Here is a 25,058-nt window from a genome sequence, read left to right as displayed (position 1 = left end):
CGTGAATAGAGTAGCCTTGCATTGATCCTTTGCCTTAGCCTTAGCCTTTTGGTGTGGACATGCTCTTATGGCTTTGAATGTATGCAAGTTGGCCTGGGAGAAGCGTGGAGAGAGGAGGAAGGGGACAAAAAAACAGAGGGAGGGCGCCAAATGGGTCTGGTCTGTGGGTGGGGATAGGTTTTAATTTTTTTTTTCTTCTCGTTCTCTTGTATTTTTCCCAAAGAATATAATTATTTTTAATAATTTAACATAAAATTGGATGAAAATTGGGGGAAATTGGCTAAAACAATGTTCATATTTTTAATTTTATAAGAAAAAAAGATATTGGGTCCATTCAAAGTTAGGTACAAGTTTAGGGGGCAAATCACCAAGCAAAGTAAATTTTAATGGTTCCAATACAACAACCACCAAACACCAACAATAATAAATATTGTAATATTCCAACAAGTATATATTTAAATTTCTTGTACTTATTTGTTTACTTTTCTAGCATATATTTGTCTATGAAAAATTATCATTTTCTAATTATTGAAACAAAAAAATTGCCAATCGGGTCTAGGCTAGTGGCCGCAACTAGAAAACATCATATTTTCCATGGAAAAAAGCTCGATCTCAGTTCAAATCTGTGTGGCATGACAAATATAGTTTGTGTGTGAGAAATCATCTCTTCATTAAAAAAATACAAAAAATAAATAAAATACAAAAATACAAAAATTAAATCTTTGGAACCTAGTTTACTAGCCACAATATCTTGATTGTACCTAAAGCTTTCTTATGCCACGCATCATGTTCTAGAGTGCACCATGGTGGGCACAATGTCCCCTAATAAAACAAAACAGAGTTCACGGACACAACATTAGCCAAATTCACGAGAGCACCTTCAATCATACATAGAGACTTATATATAATATGCCATGCAAAGAAAACCAGAATCCACAACACACCTTCCAATTATAAGCTCCCTTGTGCTCCAGACATTCTACTGCGTGTGGTTCTTCTTCCTCTCCTCTCCAAGCATATGCTCCCAAAACGAGACCTAGGACAAGCTGAAAAAAATGAAGCCCCAATTCCTCATCTTCCTCTTTGTCCTCTACATTATTCTCACTTCCAACTCTATTGTTTCAGGCACTTCTCAAACACGTTTTTTCCAACAAAAGCCCAACAACGAGACCATACTGAGGGTCTCAAAGCAACTATGCTGGGGTTGCATAGGAGAGTCCCTAGAATTTTTGTACCAACACAATTTGGTCAGGGCAGCCAAGTGGGAGATGCCTTTGATGTGGGACTTTCAGCTTGAAAAATATGCTCAATGGTGGGCAGGCATAAGAAAATCGGACTGCAAGTTGGAGCATTCGTTCCCGGAAGGCGAGTTCAAGCTCGGAGAGAACATATACTGGGGCAGTGGCTCGACTTGGACGCCGAGTGACGCAGTGAAGACATGGGCAGCTGAAGAGAAGTACTATACTTATGCGACAAACACGTGTGAGGCTGGGCAAATGTGTGGGCATTATACTCAAATTGTGTGGAAGAGTACAAGAAGAGTTGGGTGTGCTAGGGCGGTGTGTGATGATGGAGATGTGTTTATGACTTGTAATTATGATCCGGTTGGTAATTATATTGGGGAGAGGCCATATTAGTAACGCTCAATTTTAAGATACACATATCTTATGTGGGTATGGGTTTAGTTAAGAGCTCTTCCCACTTTGCACCTGAGTTCGAATTCCTCTTTATAGTTTAGATTAAATTAGAGTAGATTATATATTGTATAAACAATATATAATATTATATATGTATATGGTCATCTAGCTAGGCCCTAGGTGTGGGCCCAGTTAGTTCATGTGGTTGAAAATTACAAAAGCCAAAGTCTTGTACAAGTATATATACGGCTGTCAGTGTGAATTAAATATGTATGCTACTAAATATTTTAAACCAGGAGCCTGTCTTGCATTTTGACCGCATTCTTCCCTACATGATGTATGTACGTCTCCCACTCATTCGACAACAAAGGCTTAGCACTTGCTCTCTTCGACCTGCCCAAAAATTTATTTCTGTCTTCGACAGTATAGAACACTGACGACTACGCCCTTTTCACATGCTATCAACTCCTTATTTGCACAAAAATCACCACTATATTCACTGCTCCCGCATAAATCCTTCACTAAAATATCAACACTTTTCTCATTTGATACAAACAAAAATGACCTCATCATGTCCAAATCGCTATCCGTTTCTAGAAAACAACTCGGATAACTCAGCGAATACTGTAACGTAAAACAACCCAACTGCAAACCCTTAAACCTTAGACACAAAGTCTTCAAAATATCAACCATGGATGACTCTGATGAAACTGAAAACATAATGGTTTCCGACTTATATGTGCACTTGGCAATGACACACACCTCCATTAGCCTTGAAAATGCAAACAAAACAACAAACAAAAACAGAAAACAATTTAAATCAGTAAATAATGTACATGAGCAAATTGTAAAATTCCAATAGACTTCCAAATATTAGTCTGAATCGAATTATGAAACAAGAAACTGCAATGCGTTTCTGCCAAAGTACTAAAACTAATATCAAAACACATTTAAGTAGGTCGCAGTTGTAACATTCCAATATACTTGCAAAAATTATTCGAATTGAATTATCAGACAAGAAATGCATACAGTCTCTCAATACAAGCTGCACCGCTTTCGTCAAAATCTGCACGCTGCAAAAGGTAAAGGCATAATCAAAGTACTAAAACTAATATCAAATCACATTTAAGTAGGTCGCAGTTGTAACATTCCAATATACTTGCAAAAATTATTACAAATTGAATTATCGAACAAGAAATCGCGCTGATTTGGTCTCAACAAGCGCATTGCGCTTTCGGTCAAAATCTGCACCTTTCTTTGCTCAAAAGGTAAAGGCATAATCAAAGTACTAAAACTAATATCAAATCACATTTAAGTAGGTCGCAGTTGTAACATTCCAATATACTTGCAAAAATTATTACAAATTGAATTATCGAACAAGAAAGCGCTGCATAGCTTTACGTCTCAACAAGCTATGACAGATGTAGTTTATGACAGAAAATCAAAACAATTCGAATAGAAACCAAAAGGAAACCACGATAAAAGTACTAAAACTAAATTCCATAAACATACAAGTCGACATAATCAAAACAGGTTCTAAAGTACTCATACCTCAAAACTTAGGACTGCCAAAATCTCCAACCAAACAAAGCAGACTTAAAATCAAATCGATCACGAAGCGAAGAATATAGGGTTTAGCATTGAGCCAAAATCGCGCCGCAAAATCGAGCCACAAATGAGCTCGAAATACCCGAACTAAAGAGAACAAATCACCCAAAATCATACATAACATGAAAATCGAGGCGAAAACATAGCGTAAAAAAGGAAGACAGAAAAACAAAGAATATAAAAGCAAAACCTACAAGAAAATTGAGCTCAATGGCGAACCCAGCTCAAACGAAGAAGAAAACGAACGAAAGAGAAGAACTCGCGCGTCGTTTAAAAGTTGAGAGCAAAAGCGTCATTTAATTTGTAGGTTTACATGATGGGCCATGCTTTTAAGAAAAAGGGTAGAATTGTCTTTTATTTGACATTTTAAGGTGCCCAACGAATCTGGGCCAGCCTTGGGCCTAATCTAAAATAGCTATTTTTTATTAAGTATTAAAACCCAAACTAAAATACCTAATATCTCACTTCCTAATTAGTAAACTTAATTATGTCTAATACCTAATTTTCCTTATTTTAAACCAGGAACCTGTCTTGCATTTTGACCGCATTCTTCCAACCCTGGCTTGGCTACTTGGTGCGGAAAGTCACACCTTATTGCTTGCACGTTGTCCTTATTCCTTGTATATGAATTCATCAGAGCTACATAAAATTTATAATAAAAAAATTCATGGCCGTAGAAAAATGTATAAAAGAAAGAAATTGCACTACAATGAATTTTCCTAATAACATATTCTTAAATATAAGATAACAATGTATATATGACTTTATATATTATTATTTATTATTTATTATTTATTATTTATTGGGGTCATGAGAGTGAGACATTGTATGAAGGACATGCATGTAACTTTACAGTCTGTCATATTCATTATTCAGGCCAATGTGGATTGTTAGTTATCCATTCAGCCCACATCTTGGACCCAGTTTCATTTAAAGGAAATAACAGCTAGTTTGAACTTCAAACTAGCTGGTATTAAAAAAAATATAAAATAGCCGGCCTAAACCGGGAATTGGAAGAACCGAACCGGATGTTAGAGGTTTCGATTAGTTAACTTCTTTTAGTCATATCAGCCAAAAACAAACCGAATTGGATTGAATGCATAGGGCAGTTCTGGTTATGATTTTAGGCAATAATTGAGCCAAATCGAATCGCACCCATCTCTAGTTTGAAGCGAAAAAAGTAATGAAAGGACCAAAAACTCCTTCTACCTTAAAACACTGGTTTAGGAGCTATTTTATTAAATTAAGTTGATATGTTTACATGATTATCATGCAATATAATTATATTGAAGGAGTGAGAAATCGAATAGATTATCGACCTCGGGAGGAGAAATGAATGCTCTAATTACTTGAACTTACATATGTTAAATTGTTAATGAAGCCCCGATTATGGATGTACTCACCCCTCAAAAGAGAAGGAAATAATCTACCGAACAAATGCACCAACATTTCTGTCAAGCATTCTTATCTTTTCACTCCAAAGATATGTAATTGCCTTTGTGGTCTTACAATGCATAAAGAAAACTCATAAAGCTATAGACTCAATCCTCAAGGTTCATGCCGCTTAATTATATAATATAATCCTGTAATATTATTAGTTATAATTAAATGGAGATTTGAAAAATCCACATAAATACTCTCAATTGTTGCCAGCCTCAAAGGCACATAAACAGCATGCAATTTCTATGAAATATTCAATAAGGCCTTTCTCCAATATAATTCCCAGGAGGGTCATAGTTGCAAACCATGAACACACCCCTACCACCCAGACAAGTTACTCTAGCACACCCAACTCTTCTTGTGGACCTCCACACAATCTGTGTATAATGCCCACATTCCTGCCCTCTAGCACAAGAATTAGACCAGTAATTGTACCACCTGCTCTCCGAAGCCCATGCCGTCACTGCCTGAGCCGGCGTCCACCTGGTGCCACTACCCCAGAAAATGTTCTCTCCATAAGGGCCGTTTGAGTGCCTCAAAGCGCAGTCGTATCGCCTTTGGTTTGCATACCATTGTGCATACCTTGCCAACTTCGCATCCCAAACCAATGGCTTCATTTTGGTGGCTGACCGGGCAACATTTTGAGGAACCAAAAATTGGTTAGCCTGGCTTAGGTCCGGGCTGTGCCTTGTTGCAGCATTTGTGCTTGAGATAAGGACCAGAAGAATTGTGGTGGTGAAGTAGTAGTACAATGCTGCCGGCATTTTGTTTTGTGAAATTCCAAATATTCTTTTATTTGAGAGAATTTGGGAAGTTTGTGTTATAAGTGGGTCATTGTGTTTATTTATAATTTGGAGGCCGCAGTAGTTGGATTTTTGGGGTATAAAGTGTCAACTCTGGGGTGGCACCCATGTTCGATGATGATTGGCACATTTGTTTTTGTAGGGGACAAATTAAGCCACAAAAGTTTCAATTAATAACCTACTAGAGCATGTGCTAATTGATTTTTTTTTTTAATTTTTTTTAGAATTAAAAAAAGATAATATGGGTAGTTTTTCATAAAAATAGGACCTATTATCTGATTTTGTTTTTAATTTTATTTTTTTCAATATGAAAAAAAATATAAATTTACTATATTATCCTCATTTAATTAATAATTTCAATTCATAATGTTTGAATTAACCAATGACATTTTCTGGTATTTTGAATGTTTCACCATTTTCTTCCTTTTGCTTTATATATACTAGCCTCTCCGCATGCAAGCGCATGCGAGGGGCTTTTTTTAATTTAAAATTTAAAATTTATTTTAGAATAAAAAAGATAATGGGTAGTTGTGTTCCATAAAAATATAATCCATTATATGTTTTTTCTTTAATTTTAATTTTTTTAATATGAAAAAGTGTGAATTTACTATATTATCATCATTTAATTAATAATTTTAATTCTTAATATTTACATTAACCAAGGACATTTTCTGGCATTTTAAATGTTTCACCATTCTCTGCCTTTTGCTTTATATATATAGAAATATAGATTAAATAATTATTTCTCCAATTTCATATAATTTCAGGGTGGGTTGCCAAAATAATTTATACTCTAAATTTATGATAGATTCTTCTATCGCATTTAAAGGAAGAAACTGATGTTGAATATTTTCAATTAATTAATATTTATGTTAAAGGATTAGAACCCTGAGAGAGGAGGCATTAAAATAAGAACAAAGATTTATTCTCTTCTAGAAAATTTTATTTGATTAACAGTTACTTACCAAAGTGAAACCTATTTGTATGAAGACATGTTCAAAGGTTTATTGGTATCAGTATAATATGGAATTTTTTATTTAAGGGCCTGTGCGAAACTTAAATTGAGGTCCTCATATAACAAGGAAAAACTAAATATAAAAAAACTAAAAAATTAGCATGACTTAATGTTATAAAACAACTTGTTTTAGCTAAATTCATCATCAATTAGCATGAAATGACAATCACAAATTCATAAAATTTTAAAATTTTCAATTTGAGAAAGAGAAATAATAAGTAAGTTCAGTGCAAACAATAAGCAAAGAAAAATGAATTTTTCAAGAGCTCCTCTTTGAGATTGAGCCAATTGCTCAATTTTTCATATTTGTTTTGTACATCCAGAATTGTATTGCCTAACAAAGAAAAATTCCAAAACCCAGCAAGTAATATCCCATATATATAGTTTACCGTTATTTCATGGATTGATGTCAATATTTTATATGCAAGCATGATAACACCATTTTCTCCAATAACACAACCTCTTCTCCTAAGACAATCGGGTAGTTGGCGAGACATGTGGGATAATAAAGCTCTAGTCACTCTATTGATTTGAGACCAACAACCCCAGGGAGGGTCTTTGCTGTCTTTCTTTGGTTTCAACATTTTGTATTGTTTGGTGTCCTATAAATTGGTGCTTTCATTGAGACAATATTATGTACTTAAACAAGTTTCTCTTCTTTGGGTATCTTAGTTAATTATCAGCTTCTTGAAGCTTCTTTGGCATGATGATTTCTATAGATGACTTGAGCTCTTTTTGGCCCCTTGTAGCCTCCCCTCGTGCATGTATTGATGGTTTACAAGACTCCAAGATACAACCCCTGATACTCAATCTCAAGGTCCGCTATAAACATATTCATAGTTGGATAGTCTCTAAGTCACAAAACTGTTGCCCAAAAATAATAATATCGAAAGTAGAGAAAGTATGAAAGTAAGAGAAGAGAGAAATCAGATTGTGGTGTTTTTCAAATGTGAATGAGTGACTTTTTATAGGCATCCAACAATTATAACATCCACATACAATTTAAACCAGAAAATTAAGGCAATAAATAAATAAATAAACTGAAAATTCAATTGGTATAACCTCATATAAATAGGAAAACAGCCAAATGAATTTAAAAGAAAATTTAAAAACAAACGTTTAAAATTTTAAAAGCCTTAAATATCAACAAAAACTTATTTACCCGAACCCACCACATGGCAATCTTGTTATAATATCATCATCACCATCATTGCATACAGATGGCAGTGGTTGCTGAGAATGGCTGGACAAGCATAAGCCTGCATCTGTGACAAACATCGAAAGTGGGTTTCCATTTATTTGTGGTGTGCCTATTAGATATATATTTAATTCATCAATATATCAGACTGGAGGACTTGTTCGTTTGACAACCAAGTATTCCATCTACCTTTCTATAGCCACTGACCCTTCTGCCCTCATCTACTTGTTCCTCATATTTAAGTAAGTTATCTACAGCTAGCTAGCACAAAGCCAAGACCATCTAGCAACTATGGTAGGAAACCCCAAACCCCAAACTCACCATGTTGCCGTTTTGGCCTTCCCTTTTGGGAGCCACGCAAGCGCTCTTCTTGACGTTGTTCTCAAACTAGCTCCAGCTTCCCCACACGTCCTCTTCTCCTTCTTCACCACTTCTAGAGCGAACACCTCCCTCCTCTCCAAAGTCTCGCTTTCGAGCTTCCACAATGTTGAGCCTCACGACGTGGCGGATGGGTTGCCTGAGGGTTTCGTGCCCTCAGCCAACTTTGAGGAAGCTATCGGGTTGTTTTTGAAGGCGGCGGCCGGTAACTTCATGAGGGGTTTGAAGAACGCCGAGGCGGCTACGGGTTTGAAGGTCAGGTGTTTGGTGACCGATGCGTTCTTTTGGTTCGGGGGAGATATGTCGGAGGAGATCAAAGTGCCCTGGGTGCCAGTTTGGACTAGTGGACCACGGTCACTTCTTGTTCATGTAGAGACTGACTTCATACGGGAAAGGGTTGGAACCGTTACCAGTAAGCAATCAATTTCATTTAATTGCATTTTGTGAGCATTTATATGTTTCTGAAATGTTTTTTTTTTGTTTTTGGCAACTGAAATTTAGATATTAAGTTCATACACTTTATAGTTAAACCAATTTTGGCGAAAGGAAACTAGATCCATTGTTATGTATATATTCTAGTATATGCCTAGTGGTTTGCCTGAAGAATCATTGATATTTGAGTACTCTTTTCTCCATATTCTTTCTACTTTTTATATTTTTTGGATACAAACGATATTCTACTTTAGGGGTGGGGGATTCTAACTCAATTGCATAATGAGGAGCACATATATCCTCTCTAACCAACTTGACTAAGTCCTTGTCTGCCTTATTCTTTGTACTCTAGTCCAAAACACTACGTGTGATTGAAAATGGAAAATATCCAATATTACCTTCCCTCCATTCGTATTAACAATTTCAAATAACAACTTGATCATAGCGAAGAGCTAGTAATTGTAATTCTGTGTTATTTCATTTTTCTCTATTATCCTACATTTACTCTCATTTTTCTTCTTTCAACCAATTCACTTGGGCCTCCTGCATGTCCTAAACTCTATTATATCCAATATAAGGGCCTAAATTATATATAAAAAAACTCTATATGAAATGGACTTTAGAAACACACCCAAAGCCCATTTATGACATAAAAAGAAGCTTTTAACTTCTATAAATTACAAAATTGTCATCAATTTCTTTAAACAAGACCAACTCCAAAACCTCATAAAAATATCCAAAACACTCAATAGGACATCAAAGTTAAAAAAAATTTAAGCCTCTCTCTCTCTCTCTCTCTCACTCTCTCTCATGTGCACATACTAAGTGGGCTACCGCCCAATATAAGGCCCCCAAATTTGGACCGAAACTGTATGTAAAACCCAAAAAGGCCTCTTCATCTATATATATAAAGCATAAGGTAAAGAATGGTAAAACATTCAAAATATCAGAAATGCCATTGTTTAATGCAAATATTAAAAATTGAAATTATTAATTAAATGAGGATAATATGATAAATTCACACTTTTTCATATTAAAAATAAAATTAAAATGAAAGAAAAATCAGATAATGGATCTTATTTTTATGTAACACAACTACCTATTATCTTTTATAATTCTAAAATAAATTTAAATTTTAAAAAGAAAACCTCTTGCAAGCGCGGAAGCTCATGTGAAGAGACTAGTTCTTACGAAAGAATTCATTTTAACCCAAAAAGGCCCCCATAATTCATTTAAATTTTTCTCAACTTGCAGCTTCTTCTGGCTCATGAAGGACTTTAATTCCTCTAACCATTGCCTCTTTTTTACTACTTTTTTTTTTTTTTTTCAGGAGGTGGAAAACAGGCGCTTGACTTCCTTCCCGGATTTTCAAGATTTCAGATACGTGACTTACCGGATGGAGTAGTAACAGGAAACTTAGATTCACCCATAGCAACCCTGCTACACAAAATGGGACAAAAACTGCTCAAAGCAACTGTTGTTGCTGTTAACTCTTTCGATGACGTAGACCCTGAAATTGAGAATGCGCTCAAGTCAAGGTTTCAGAAGTTGCTCAACTATGGACCGATGAGCCTAATATCAAGATCACCACAATCGCCCGAAGACGAAAGTGGTTGCATAGAGTGGCTGGACAAGAACAAGCCTGCATCTGTAGTATATATTGCCTTTGGAAGCGCGGCAACCCCACCACCTCATGAGCTAGAAGCCCTAGCTCAAGCGTTGATTGAAACTGGGTTTCCATTTATTTGGTCATTTAGGGGCAACATAGAGGATTTCTTGCCCAAAGGGTACAACAAAAGTAGCCTAAATGGGAAAATAGTTTCATGGGCTCCCCAAGTGCAGGTCTTGGGACATGCCTCAGTTGGGGTTTTTGTGACACATGCTGGGTGGAATTCGGTTATGGAGAGTATTTCTGGTGGGGTGCCTATGATTTGCAGGCCATTTTTTGGTGACCAGACACTCAACATGAGGAACATAGTGGCTGTTTGGGGAATTGGAACTGAGTTTGAGGGAGGGGTCATTACAAAAATTGAAATGGTGAAGGCCTTGGAACTTGTTTTGAAGCATAAAGGACAGGAAATGAGAGACAAAATCGGGGCCCTTAAAATTCTTGCTCAACAAGCGGTTGAATCTAATGGTAGCTCCAGCCAAGCTTTCAATAGCTTGGTGGACATTGTCACCAAGTAATATGTATCAAGTAGAAAGCTTCGAGATCAATTGGAATAAAATTTAGGGATTCTTAGATCTAGGTCCAAAACGATTAGTTGTTAGGCCATCCCCAATGGGAGCTCTAAAGTGGGGTGCACAACCATTGGGCTGCATTATGTAGCAACTAAAGCAAAAAAGTCATCCCCAGTGGTTCAGTTTTGAGGCCTTAAATGATTGAGCCCCACTGGAGCTATACCCAGATATATGTTCACGGTTGAAACCCCTGAAACCAAATGAGGCCCACATAAAGAAAAAGCTGCCAACCCATATGTGTCGTTGGTGACTTGCCTTGTGACTACAGCTCATGGCAATCTCTTCTTGACCAATAATAATTGCTTCTCTTTGTTTTATATTTTATTTAATGTGACCAATGAAAGGGGATGTGCTAGATAGGGTTTGTTTTTGTATTTTTTTATTGATGAGGCTTTGTTTTTTTTCAAGGCAACAATCAAGTTTTTTTTTTTTCGTAGAAAAGATTTTTAAATCTTGTCCAAATTTTGATTTTGATTTTTTTTGAAATGTTCACACACACCAAAAAAAAAAAAAAAAACTAACATGCTATAATATACATTAAAGCAAATAATTATTTTTTTTTTAAATAACACATATATAAAATTATATCAAATATAGAGTCCTTCTTTGTGAGAGTGATTCCTTTAGAACCTCAAAGATTCCATCGGAGTCCTAAATGAGGCTCTATTAACCTCTTTTAAAGTCCCAACCATTGGTGATAGCCTTATTGGGTGTAGTCCACTTGTTTTTTGTCTTAGAGGTAGGTCATTTGACATTTATTACTTTTGTTGTTGTGTCGATTTTACCATTTGAGATCAATAAGGAAAACACGTTAAAAATATAAATTTAATGCATTATTTCCTTGTAATTGAATTTCAGAATTTAAATTTTGTATTCTTTCTTTGATAATATTTACCTAATTTAATCAATTATAAGTAAATACCCACATATTATATCAATCGATTAGACAACCACCCACATGAAATTATGTACCTGAAATACAGGTAAAAAATGTTATTATTAGCAATGAAAAAAACTTCGTGATAAATCGTGTTACCTATAAGTTAGGAACGTAAATTAGAAGACTACCTATAAGTCAGCTACAAAAATAGATAAATAAAATTGTATGTTTCCTAAAAAAGAAAGGTACATAAAATACTAACACATTGTCGAAAATATGAAAAACCACATATATACCTATGCAGTAGGCAATAGGACAATATACCTACACCATAGGATAATATATCTACAAGAGTATATAATAATAATAATTAATATATCTACATAATTATTTTAGATCTCGTAATTATTGTGTTATAAATTAATTTTTACAAGATTTATACTTCAGGGATATAATAGGAATAACTAGATAATTTAAGAAATAATAATAATAGATCTACATAATAAAATACCCAAAAAGATTAATATAATCCTATTTGGCAGAAAAGTCAAAGAACTTACATCAATGACAACAAATGCGATGATTAAATCTAACTTATATTCTCAATTTTGGACTTATTTTCTTATTAAAACCCAAATGTGAGGTTAATGTATCCTATTTAATAATGGGTGCATTTTTGCTCACCACCTTAACTCTAGGTGTACCCTCACCACCCCTCCTAAAAGTTGACACATGTCCATGGGTTTAACTATGGTTAATTTTTTATTTTTTATTTATTTGATAACATTATTATGAGAGAGAAACAATACTTCAATAAGATTTTTCCTGATTTACCCTTATTAACCTAGCAAACTTTCCACTTTTCTAAATATATTAACAACTACCCAAATAAATAATTGGCAATTGGCGTGCTTTAATATGAATATTAATTCACAGGTCCCCTTGTCATGAACATGAAAGCAACCTTGGGAACTCGATGGAATGGATAGTCAGGAATCCTAGGAGTCATGGAAGCTCTCCATAGCAACTCTGTATCGTTCATGTTGTGAAAAACCTTTGGCGGCTTTATGCATTCCTTTAATCCCTCGTATGTGAGGTTGGGCTGTGTGGCTTATATTGGAAGCTGAGGCTGTTACATTTGGTACTTTGTATTGCTTGATTATTTTTTATATTTTGGTGATTGCTCTACATTATTTAGTACAATATTATAATTTGGCTATAACAAATTTGAATAACACCATAAAACATAGTTTCAATGGCAAATTATGATAATTTTATATAAATCCGAAAGGTTTTCTTAAAATAAAATACTCCAAAGGAAAATCATAGAGGTAGTTATGTCATGCATATGTCCTGGCATTGGACGGATGAAAAAGAACAATTCATGTCGTTCCTGCTATCTTTTTCAACACTGCAAAAACTTGGTCTAAGATGTTGATGGATGTGAAAAACTCAGTTGATAAGCTAGTCCTTCAGGTCTTAGTTGAATGTTTTCCTGTAAATTAATCAAACAATTAAAAATAATACTAATAAAACTTAAAACAAAAAAAAATGTAGAAAACTATATGGATAGTGAATTCAGTAAATTAAGATAACAAACCTGTGGATGTATAAGTGAGTAATTGGACAACAATGGATGTATAGCTTGGTATCCAAGTGGGTGATTTGGAATCCCTTGAACACTAGAAACAGTTGGAAATCCATACTGAAAATCTGCGACTTTGCATATAGATGCCATATTGAAATGATTTTGAGTTGACATTCCAAGCAATTCCTAAATATTAAATTCCAATCAATATAAAAAAAAAAATACTTTGAGAATGCCAATGTTAAAAAAATTACAAATATTCTATACCTGAGCATGTGTATATAAATTTGAGTGTCCGCTCATCTCATGTGCGGATAAATTAATTTCCTTAGACGCTGTAAAACAATTAAACGATAATTATATTAACATAAAGTAAATAATGAACAAAAAAAGTTGATCAACTAACTACTAACCTTTTCTTTTAGATGAACCTTTCTTTTTAGATGGCTTTGATTCCAAAGAACTCTTAATTCTACCTTTTCCTCTACCTTTCGACTTTTGAATCTTTGGATCTCGTAATTTAAGATTATCCTCATCTTCACTGACATGCTTATCAAGAATTTCATCGTGTTCGTCTCCAAAGTATGGATGTTTTTCTAATTTTGCCTCTAACTGTAACAATTCAGACTTCAAAAAAGTGCATGTTTGGTTGTTCCTTGCACCCTTTGCTATGATTCTTTGTACTATATGAGATAACTCGCTATACTGAACCATGGAAGATGACTCTAGAGTACTCAAAGGTATTTCCCCATTCGAATCAAAGTCAACATCACATGTAGCTTCCTTGCTCCATCTCTTTAAATAATACTTAGATGGCAGAGTTGAGAACTCTAATTCATGGTATAATTTTAGTGCATGTGCACAAAGAATCCCCTCAAATTCAAACTTTTTACAGCTGCAACTGACCGTTTGATCAGAAAGGTCATATGTAAGTGATCTGCTCATTCCTCTCATTCCAGAATTCATAACCATATATCTACGTGTTAGCCCATCATCACTTTGTAATTTCAGCCTCAAACCTAAAAGTTTCTTACACTCATCTTGGAAACAATAGAACAACTTACTTGTATACTTCGTTGTTGCTTCAATCTCCACATTCCAATTAGAGGATAAATTGCGCCATTTTTGTTTAGTTGCAGTTTCGCTTGCCTTTCCTTTTCTCTTGGTGCTACAGCACTACTACATTTTAGTCTTTGCGCGACGAAAGGGTATTCGTCGCGCAAAAATGATTTTAGTCGCACATCATTATGCGCGACAGAAGTTTCGTCGCGCATCGTCCGTCGCGCAAAGTTCGTGAAGAAAGGATTTGCGCGACGAACAAATGTCATTCGTCGCGCAGTTTGCGCTACGATAACAACTTCGTTTCAAAAACATTTCGGGACGAACTCATGTCCGTCGCACAATATTTGCGCGACGAAATAGTGGTCGCCGCAAAAACCGCGCGACGGAAATTTCCGTCGCGCGAGCTACATTAACCTCGCGCGATTTAAATATTATTCGTCGTGCATACACATTTTGCGCAACGAAATTCTGCGTCGCGCAAGATTAAAATATATATGTCGATTTGTTATTTAAATATTTTTTGCGCGACGATTTACGTTTCGTCGCGCAAAAGCAATATTTATTATTAAAAAAAATTTATTATTTGATTTTTAATTTTGTAAAAAAATAAATTTGGTTTTTTTTTAATTAAAATGAAATTACAATAAAAAAAATTAATCATAAAGAAAACATCTATTATATAAAATAAAATAAATGTATACAAATTGTAAAAGTAATTATAAAAATAAAAAACTAATCAAACAATGTTCCAAAATCTACTTGGTCATCCGCCACATGCGGCTCGGAGGTATGGGTGTCTGCAGGGGCCGTGGTGTGCTGGGGATGCTCGGGGTGGACGGGCTCGGAGGTCGACGCACAAAGTCGGGATTGGAATGCCGACGCGCAAGGGATGCAGAATCACCGACATCCGACTCAAGCTCGGCAACCGCGATGTCAAAGCACCACCGATCGCTTGCTCGCGATTTAAGACCGCGGTCGAGGTTCCTCTGTCGGCATTCCCATCCCCTACAATACGTTCCCGGCCTCCTCCCGAGAGTCCGATCCAACGCTGCGTCAAAATCTGAAATCCAAAGATCATGCGGAGGATCCACGACTCGATCGGAGTCTCGGGAGGAAGTTGGGAGGCGGACTCTTGAAAACCAACTGCTCCTCTCCACCATCGCCGTCTGTTTAACATTACATAAAATATAAATTCAAAAATGCATATAAATTGAAAGTGTAACATAAGAATTAAAAATACATAATACTTACATGAAGGGACTCGGCCAACTCATTCCCAGGTGAACATAACGTCACCAAAGACGTCGATCTCGGGAATTTCGAATTTAATTGAACAAGAGAAGAAAAATATTAGTATGAACAAAAGAAATTAATAATAATGACGTATTAAAAATTAAATATAAATTATATTATTCTTACCCGACGCCGTGCATCCATCTTATATGAGAAGGGCCTGGAGCCGGAATGGTGAAGAAGAGTCTTCTTCTTCCTATTGCCCTTATTCACTTGGGCTTTATTCTGTTATACAAAAAATAAAACATAATAATTGAACTATAAATAAATTAAATAATAATGAGATATAAAAAATAAAATAAACATTAAACAAATATTATTAAAAGAATACCACATAATCGGGCGCCTGAAAATGAGCGCAGAGCCACGCCTAACTATCCTCCCGCCCTCAAGCTCCTTCGCAACCTCCCAAGAGCGACTTAGGATCATCAAACGCTGGAAATGGTGGTGCAAGTCGCTCTTCCACGCTTGTACCTCTCACCGAAGAGTCTGTTGACGTACGCCAAAGTCTCCTCGTTGATGTCCTCTAAGTCGTAGTTCGTCTGCAATAAATTGATTACATACATTAAGTAATAGAAATATATAAAGTTTGAAAGAAAAATAATTAAAAGATAGGAAAAATACCGACAACTGGCCGCGAACTTGCATCTTGATCTCGTCGGTATGACCTTCCAAGACTTCCATTGCATCGGGCAATGGGTCCGAACGACGTGCCCAATGTCGTGGGCCAAGGAGCTATGCAAATCCGCCGTCGGTGCAGCCCGATGGCGCTCGTCATATCCGATGCTCGATACGACGTTGGTCACCCGGGTGATCTTCGCCTTCACTGCCGACACGCTTCGACGGTTGTAAACAAATTGTCCCGATTCAACGGTGATTTTAGCTCCGATCTTGAAAATTTTTTACAGCTGCGGTTCTTGACCCTATATGAATACAGAGATGTAATTCGATCTTTAATTTCAGATATTTACAGTACAAGACATCACATAATCGTATGTTTGACTGAAGGAATGTATAAAGAAATTATTCAGTTTTTATGAATATTGTGTTTTTATGCAATACGCATTCTAGGAAACTAGTTTCAGTAATCTAGCCGTCAAATATGTTTGTTTATACTTCGAGATCTTATACGTCAAAAATGAGAAAAAAAAAACATTCAGAGCTCAAGTAACGGGACAAAACGTTTCGACGGTTATAAACGAAAAGTCATGATTTAACGGTTATTTTGACTCTGATTTTGATGATTTTTTACAGCTATACTGTTTAACCCTATGTGAATACAGTGAACTACTTCGATCGTCAATTTCAACTATATACGTGTGTATAATTCAGAAATATATATATATGTATATGTTTGCGCGACGGGGACTATTTTTCGTCGCGCTAAAGATACTTGCGCGACGATATTATTTGTCGCAAATTATAGAGTATGCGCGACGTGTACGCTATCCGTCGCGCAAAACATTGCGCGACAATTATGCCTTCGTCGCGCAAGATTATTTGTATTCACATATTATTAATCTGAAGTATTATACATTACATATAATTACTTGTATGAAAGTATGATTTATTATATTTTCTTTCGATTTCAGAATGGAAGGATTGTTGATAATCTTATGTTCTTTGTATTCATTTTTTCGGTTATATGGTTTTCATTTTTTAAAAGTTTTTTGTGAAAATAAATTTAAACTTTATGATACAAATTAGTTGGCTATATTTATTTACCAATGGTTTATAACTACAATTATTTTAATAATGTTTCACTTGGTATCATATATAATGTTTGGATATAACAAGTACATATATGAAAACATTTGCATTACACAAAATATGTCCACTAACATAATAAAATTACAATAAAATTAATCATTCATCATCTGAACTATAATAACTTTCGTTATCGTTGCTATCATCACTTTCGGTCTCCCAATCCTCTTCCTCCTCTTCCTCCTCCTCCTCCTCCGCCTCCTCTATAACTACATCATCGTCGTTGCTCGGGCCAACTGCAACATCATATCGCGGAAGATCACCGAGGTCAATTGTAATTGATCTGAATCGGTATTTCGATTGAAGACACTCCTTGTATTTGAAATGGCTCTTGTATAACATTAGTATCTCGAAGTGTTTCCGCATCATTTTCCATTGAAGATTCTAAACGTTGGTCAGCTACATTGTTGACGTTGTTGTCAGCTTGGGTCTAGTTCTGTATAGCATACACGTTCCTGTGATCCATCTTTTGAACAACGCTTCCAACCGCTTCCGGCTTTAGGGTCATCTAGATACACAATTTGTGTTGCGCATGTTTGCCAAAATATAAGGGTCGTCATCATACCAAGTTCTGTTCATGTTCACAGATAGTAAGCCATGATCGATTTTAACACTTCCCGGCCTATTTGGGTTGGTGTCAAACCATCGACACTTAAACATGATCACTTGGTATCGATCTTTGTAAAGCAATTGCACGACAGTTGTGAGTTTGCCATAGAAATCAATGTCCGTACTTTCGCCTCCACCTGGACATGGACACCGCTGTTTTGCGTACACAACTTGTCATCTCGTGCTTCGGCCAAAAATTTGACACCGTTGACATTACAACCCGAGAACAATTCAGCGCGAATCGGGCCAAACGCCAAGTTATATAACTCATCATCTGTAAGTTGGGAATTCGATGATTTCAACTTATTCACCTAATATTATACAAAACCATTCATATGTTAGTCTGACAAAATCTATTAACAAAATTTATATTTCTCAAATAACAAACACTGATAACTTACAGAATCCAAAAACCATTGTGGAAACAATTCACGGTGTTTCTGAGCAACCAAATGTGATGGATGTTCTCGCTTCATCATCTCTTCATGCTCATATAAGTATCCCATGATCTCATCACAATTGTTCAGTAAACCAATGCGCTACCTCCATGTCATTTCTAGAAAACGACTCTCCGCGTCCAGGATCTCCGAAGGGTCGTGCGCTTTGGGCAAAAACAGAAAGTTTTTCATTTCTCATACCTCCATCATGATTGCGCTGAGGACGATTGAAAACCGTCTCCACATCTTTTAAATACATTCCGCAGAAAGTAAGCGACTCATATTGAACCCAAGCCTTTACGATTGATCCTTCTAAGGGCCACTACATCGCCCTGCATACTTTTTTCAGCTCTCCGAGAAGCCTGCCAAAAATAAAACGATATGATTGAAATTAGCAAGCATGTGATAATGATGCATACACAAATGATAATGATTATATACCTTTCTATTGGATACATCCAATGCGATAGTTGACAGGACCAGCAAGTAATGCCTCTTCTGGCAAGTGAACCATCACGTGCATCATACTTGTGAAGAAAGCTGGAGGAAATATCATCTCAAACTTGCATAGGACTTGGACAATGTCATGGCGCAACTGAAACATGTCCGTTTTTCTTTTCGCAAAGTTTTCGCTCAGTGGGAAAAAAATCTGGACAACAAAATGATTGGCTTCACTACATCTTCCGGCAATAGGTGTCGAATACCAACAGGAAGTAGGCGTTGCATAAACACATGGCAGTCATGGCTTTTAAGTCCAGTAAATTTACCCCCGTCAACATTCACACAACGTGCGATATTAGAAGCATACCCATCGGGAAACTTTACTGACGATACAAACTTTAGAAACTCTTTCTTGTCATTCGGTTTCATAGAAAAGAATGCAAGATCCCTTCTAGCTTTATCATTGTCCCTATTCATCCATAAACCCCTTCGTATGCCCATTCTTTCCAAATCAAGACGAGCTTTGATCGTGTCCTTTGTCTTCCCCTCGATATCTAGAATCGTGCCCACCAATGTGTCGAATACATTTTTCTCAACATGCATCACATCTAGATTGTGCCTCAATTTTAGTTTCGACCAATATGGGAGCTCAAAAAACATAGGTTTGTGCGTCCAGTTCATATGTGTAGAAGGTCTGATACGACTAACTGTTTTCCCAAAGGAGCAAAATCTAACCGTTAAGCTGGTCCAATATCTCATCACCGGACCATTCTCTGGGTCTAAGGCGACGCTGTGTTCCCGTCGAACTCTTTATCTTTTTCCCTCCACTCATGGTCCCATGGCAACCATCTCCGATGACCAAGGTAACTTTTCCAGCATGCCAACCAGAAGTTACATCTTCCTTGCATACAGGACATGCCATATAACCTTTTGTGCTCCACCCAGAAACCATTGCATATGCTGGGAAATCATTCACAGTCCACATAACTGCTGCCCGCAAAGTGAACATCTTCCCAGTTGATTTATCGTATGTGCGAACACCGTTTGTCCACAAATCCTTCAGCTCATCAACCAGCGGCCTTAAGTAAACATCGATTGACCTCCCAGGATCCTCGCTATCAAAACAGTCATCATCATGTATTCTTTTTCATGCATTTCCAAGGCGGCAAATTATATGGGAATACGAAAATCTGCCAAGTGCTGTGGTGTTGGTTTAGAACCCCATACGGATTGAATCCGCGTGGTAAGTCCCAATCTAACATTTCGGGATCAGCAGAACTCGGGAACGTTCGATCGAACTCTTTCCATGCCTCCCCATCTGCAGGATGCCGCATCACATCATCGTCTACCCGTTTTCCTGATGCCATCTCATGTCTGTGGCGTATGCGTCGACATATACAATCGCGCAACCTAGGTTTCAGGGCAAATAACGCATGACTTTTTGTGGGATCTTAGTCGTCCTATTCTGAGATGTCATCTTGAACCTCGACTCATTGCATATAGGACATGTATCCAACGATTCATACTCTTTGTAGAATAACATGCAATTGTTTTTGCAAGCATGGATTTTTTCATAACCCAATCCAAGACCATTCAACACCTTCTGCACTGTTTATGATCTTTCGGCAAACAATTGTCCGTCGGAAGCATTCTCTTGAAAACCCCAAAAAGTAATCGAAACACAGGTTCGACATACGATACTTTATTTTTCCGTGCATTAGCTCCACAATGGCCGTGAGAACGGAAAAGCTCTCGCACCCCGGGTATAACTCTTGGTTGGCATTTTTTAACAATTTCTCATATTGTTCAAACTCCGCACTGTCTATTGGTGTAGGCACATCATCTTGCTCTTCTTGATTCATGTTGGTCGATGCAAATGGAAAAACATCCTGTATAATATCCATGACTTCATCATTACCATCCACAATAGGTTGAACATTGTCCACTCTTGTGGCATTTGAAGACGAAGCATGCTCTAATTGTTCCCCGTGAAGGTTCCAAATGCTATATGTCTCAATCATTCCATTCCTTACTAAATGAAATCCAACATTTTCAATTGTCTCCCATAACGTGTTGTTGCACCTCCTACAAGGACAACGGATTCTAGTTGCACCCGGGTTGTGTCTACGTGCAAACTCAATAAAATCCTCGATTCCATCCAAGTATTAATCACGCACATCTGTTCGGTTTTGTATCCACCTTCACCCATAATTCCTGAAACCAGAATCACAACACAACAATCACAACAACTTCATACGGTTATAATGTCACCTTATGCCTCCGGTAAGGGTCCTATCTCGTTCGGGAATGCATACTCCGCCACGTAACCTACGACTACATGAGATTAGATTTCGACGTGGATGAATTTCGCCATAGTTCTTGAGGTGGCCATAGGTATAAATACCTATGTACCACCCGAAGAACGTATCCGAGATGACAACGAATATCCACAATCAAAACCTAACTGTAGCCATAGATTACGTGACAACACTATGCATTACCAAACTGTCCAAATAATGGGACAATTCAAGAATTAATTGGACCGCAGTCATGCATTACGCATCCATGCACGAAATCCAACTAATCTCGAACGGGAAACTAAGTGTTACTAAACATAAAATAAAAGCACGAAGTTAATTTCAATTAACTTCGTACATCACAACAGATTGTACTACGTTACGCACAACATAATATAAATATAACTTCACAAGAACATTTTAAACATATATAAAACAAATAAAATACCTTCTCAATCGTTCTCTACCAATCGCTAATTCGAATATCCCTAACGAAAACAAATTAAAAAACCTTAGTACGAACTTAAATTAATACTTTTAAACTAATGACGAAAAATACTTACCCAATCAATGTATTGAAATCCCAGCAGACAAAGAGGTTGAGAGAGAGGCAGAGCAGAATGCTTTGTTTGCATTCGCCTCTGCAATGGCAGAATTCTAATATGAAGAAGAAGGACTTTGCGCGACGAACATACTTATTCGTCGCGCAAACTTCCCGTCAAAATTATTCGTCGCGCAAACACCGCCGACATCTAACTTTGCGCGACGCTGGTACTTTCCGTCGCGCAAGACTTTCGTCGCGCAACATTGTCGCGCAAAAACAAAATTCCGTCGCGCAAAACAAGATTTTCGTCGCAAACGTTGAACTTTACGCGATTTAAAAATAATTACGCGCGCAAAAAAATATCCCACCTAGGTCATTTTTGGCGCCAAAAATAAAATATCTCTTGTTCTCTTACGCGATTTAAACATCTTTCCGTCGCGCTAAATCAGGGGATCGTCCTATTTGCGCGATGTAGTATGTGTTCGTCGCGCATTGTTCCCTTCAGCGGCGATATTTCGTCACGCGCAAATGTTCAGCGCTAAAAATTTCCCGCTTTTTAACTCTGTTTGCGCGGCGAAATTTGTTTTATCGCATATACATTTTGCGCGACGAAAAAGTTTGGTGGCGCAAATTTTCAGTGGATTGAGCGATGAATATATATTTTCGCAGCAAAGTATTGTTTGTGACGAGTTGTTCTTCGTCGCGCAATATTTCGTCGCGCAAATAGTGAAACGTAGTAGTGCAATTTGTCATATTGTACAACAAATTCTCGAAGAAGAAGGTTTCGAGAAAAAACTTTTTCAAAAATGCGTTTATGCTTTCACTTCTTTGTGTTGTTGTCATACCTAGAAAAAAATTTAACATGAATTAATCATATTTCACAAAATAAAAACTTAAAAGAATAGGATTTCTATGTTTTTATACCTGCACAAAAGTGGTCTCGCCCATAAACTTGTGCCCATTTCTCACGCAATGCGTATATTCCTTCTAGCCAACTATTTCCTCTCAATCCATAATCATCAAGTAAAGCTTCCCAACTTGATTCAAATTCTTCAACAATCTCTGGATCATATACACAACTTTTAAAATCTTTTGCGAATGCTTGAAATTCAGAAAAAACATGACCCAAGTTCTTTGCAGCATTCTGATATATATGCCACAAGCAAAGTCGGTGATGGCAATTAGGAAATACTTCGATGATTGCAGCAGCAATTGATTGAGCTTGATCTGTAAATATGGTTTTTGGTTCTTTTCCTTCATTAGCTTGTAAGAAGACCTTAAATAACCACTCACATGCGTCAGTACTCTCTCCATCTAGCAAACCACATCCAAAAAGTATGGTCTGCCCATGATTATTAAGCCCAATGATCGGAGCACACACCATGTTGTAGTTGTTCGTTTTGAATGTCGTATCAAAACACATAACATCACCAAATATAGCATAATCACGTCTTGCTTTTCCATCACAAAAAAAACAACCACATATTTCATTCTCCATGTTTGTTCGAATAGAATAAAAGAATGACTTATCTTGAGCTTGCTTTTGCTTGAAATATTCAAGCAAACATTGCGAGTCGCCTCTTTTTTGAAATTCAGTGCGCTTTCTCATAATCAAATTGTTGCAATCAGCTTGAATGAAATTTAAATGTTGAGGCCCTCCTGCTTCTGTTGTCATGTATGAGAAAATTTGAGATGGCTTTAGACCTGCATGATGCATTTGATTGATGAATCCTGCTTGAGAAGGCTCTATTGTTCTTTGTGACCTCAGCAAATGTGAACTTGATAATGGAACAAGATCATGATTATGTTCAGCTACAAAGTTTTTCACAACATATTTTCCATCTTGATTAAGTTTGATCCCAAGCATTGCCTTACATCCGAATCTTCTTTGCTCTCTTTTCTTCTTTGGAGTTGTCTTTTTTCTATAGAAGCCTTCACAAGAACAACAAAATTCTCTTTTATGTATTACACCATTCTTGTCCTTATTTACTCTTAGTTTTCTCACACTAAATCCAACACATCTAGCATATGAATTGTAATATTGATATGCCTCCTGTTCATTATCAAAACTCATGCCAAGTGTTGGACTGTCACCAAATTTTCTTGTGAGCTCTTCAATTTGCTCATTATGATACAAGAGATCAAGACTTTCAGAATCAGAATCTAGGTGTATACAATCAATAGATTCTTTACCATCATTGGAATATGTAGCATGAAATTCATCCTCTTCATGGTCCATGAGGACACTAGCAGTATATGCCTACATCCATAAAGAATTTATAAATAAAAAAATAATAATAAAAATAAAAACTTAATCTTCACAGCCAATATTGCTTGTTGTTTTTGGTTTTTATGGAAGTCTATTCATATTTTAAAAAAAGGACATGAATTGTTAAATTCGAATTTGGTTTGATACTCAAAAAACTAAATAATGCAGAGCAATCACCAAAGTATAAAAAATAATCAAGCAATACAAAGTACTAAAAGAAAGAAGAAAAAAAAGCAGCATAGATTATTACCTATCTTTCACTTGAACAAATGGAGGAAGCCTGCAATTGAAGAGCAGTGTAACTTTTGGGCGTGGATAAAAGGAGTTAACTAAAGCCAATTGAGATCCAAAGTATCTGGGTGTGTTCTTCAAAGTATTGGAGGGGTGCTGAATTGATATTCATATTAAAGCACGCCAATTCCCAACATGGACATGTTAAAGAATTATTGCGAGGCGCACTTGATTCTTTATAGCATGCTGGAGGTAGTTGGAATCAATAGAAGGGATGCGTTTAATAGACATATTGTGGAGCAGATTATAGAACATGGTCTCATAATTGGCAATAGGGTTAGCAACGTGGGTCGTAAGGTATTGGGGTTGTGCGTTCACATGAAAAAGTGCAGGAAAAGCATCATTATGAGCCGTGAAAAGTGGAAAGTTTATTTGGGTAGTTGTTAATTAATTTAGAAAAGTGGAAAGTTTGCTAGGTTAATAAGGGTAAATCAGGAAAAATCTTATTGAAGTATTGTTTCTCTCTCGTAATAATGTTATCAAATAAATAAAAATTAAAAAAATTAACCATAGTTAAACCCATGGACATGTGTCAACTTTTAGAAGGGGTGGTGAGGGTACACTTAGAGTTAAGGTGGTGAGCAAAAATGCACCCATTAATAATTAGAGATGTTCTCATTTTCAGATACTTTTTGTGGTCACTTTTCTTTCTCACTTGCACCCCAATTTTCGCTCAATTCTTGTTCATGGTTTAACATAGTTCATAAGGCACAGGCTGTGAACCATTGTTGGTATAAGGATTCCGTTTCATTTGCCAACTGGAAGCTTAATAATTAAGGAGCATGAATATGCACATGCACATTTTATTAAATTTAGTAAATTTAGTGA

General features: G+C 36.4%; 2 protein-coding genes and 2 pseudogenes across 2 annotated transcripts; 2 read left to right on the top strand and 2 right to left on the bottom strand.

Annotated features, from left to right (window-relative positions):
• The first annotated feature begins 930 nt into the window (after window positions 1–930).
• On the top strand, window positions 931–1,932 carry LOC148920068 (pathogenesis-related protein PR-1 pseudogene; annotated as a pseudogene).
• Window positions 1,933–4,869: 2,937 nt separating this feature from the next.
• On the bottom strand, window positions 4,870–5,449 carry LOC148920067 (pathogenesis-related protein PR-1 pseudogene; annotated as a pseudogene).
• Window positions 5,450–7,948: 2,499 nt separating this feature from the next.
• LOC103323505 (flavonol 3-O-glucosyltransferase F3GT2-like) lies at window positions 7,949–11,076 on the top strand. The gene is made up of 2 exons (XM_089044742.1): window positions 7,949–8,491; window positions 9,842–11,076. The coding sequence occupies exons 1-2, from the start codon at window positions 7,993–7,995 to the stop codon at window positions 10,696–10,698; spliced, it is 1,356 nt and encodes a 451-aa protein (XP_088900868.1). The 5' UTR covers window positions 7,949–7,992; the 3' UTR covers window positions 10,699–11,076.
• Window positions 11,077–13,058: 1,982 nt separating this feature from the next.
• Window positions 13,059–23,909, bottom strand: LOC107881125 (protein FAR1-RELATED SEQUENCE 5-like). Its single transcript, XM_089044535.1, has 6 exons — window positions 22,595–23,909; window positions 22,358–22,515; window positions 13,634–14,369; window positions 13,488–13,555; window positions 13,233–13,406; window positions 13,059–13,127 (listed from the first exon to the last, which is right to left on the bottom strand). Exons 1-6 carry the CDS (start codon window positions 23,907–23,909, stop codon window positions 13,059–13,061), a joined length of 2,520 nt encoding a protein of 839 aa, XP_088900661.1.
• Between the last annotated feature and the right edge of the window lie 1,149 nt (window positions 23,910–25,058).

Source organism: Prunus mume, linkage group LG2, assembly GCF_029339155.1.
Source record: "Prunus mume cultivar Tortuosa linkage group LG2, ASM2933915v1, whole genome shotgun sequence".
Lineage (NCBI taxonomy): Eukaryota > Viridiplantae > Streptophyta > Magnoliopsida > Rosales > Rosaceae > Prunus > Prunus mume.
Note: the sequence above shows the minus strand (reverse complement) of the source record. Positions and strands in the feature narration are given on the sequence as shown.

Coding starts and splice junctions, on each gene's coding strand:
- LOC107881125 (XM_089044535.1), bottom strand. CDS start 23,909: ATGGACCATGAAGAGGATGAATTTCATGCTACATATTCCAATGATGGT. Junction 22,516..22,594: donor GCGAGACCACTTTTGTGCAG/GTATAAAAACAT, acceptor ATTTTTTTCTAG/GTATGACAACAACACAAAGA. Junction 13,407..13,487: donor ATTTATATACACATGCTCAG/GTATAGAATATT, acceptor TTTAATATTTAG/GAATTGCTTGGAATGTCAAC.
- LOC103323505 (XM_089044742.1), top strand. CDS start 7,993: ATGGTAGGAAACCCCAAACCCCAAACTCACCATGTTGCCGTTTTGGCC. Junction 8,492..9,841: donor AAGGGTTGGAACCGTTACCA/GTAAGCAATCAA, acceptor TTTTTTTTTCAG/GAGGTGGAAAACAGGCGCTT.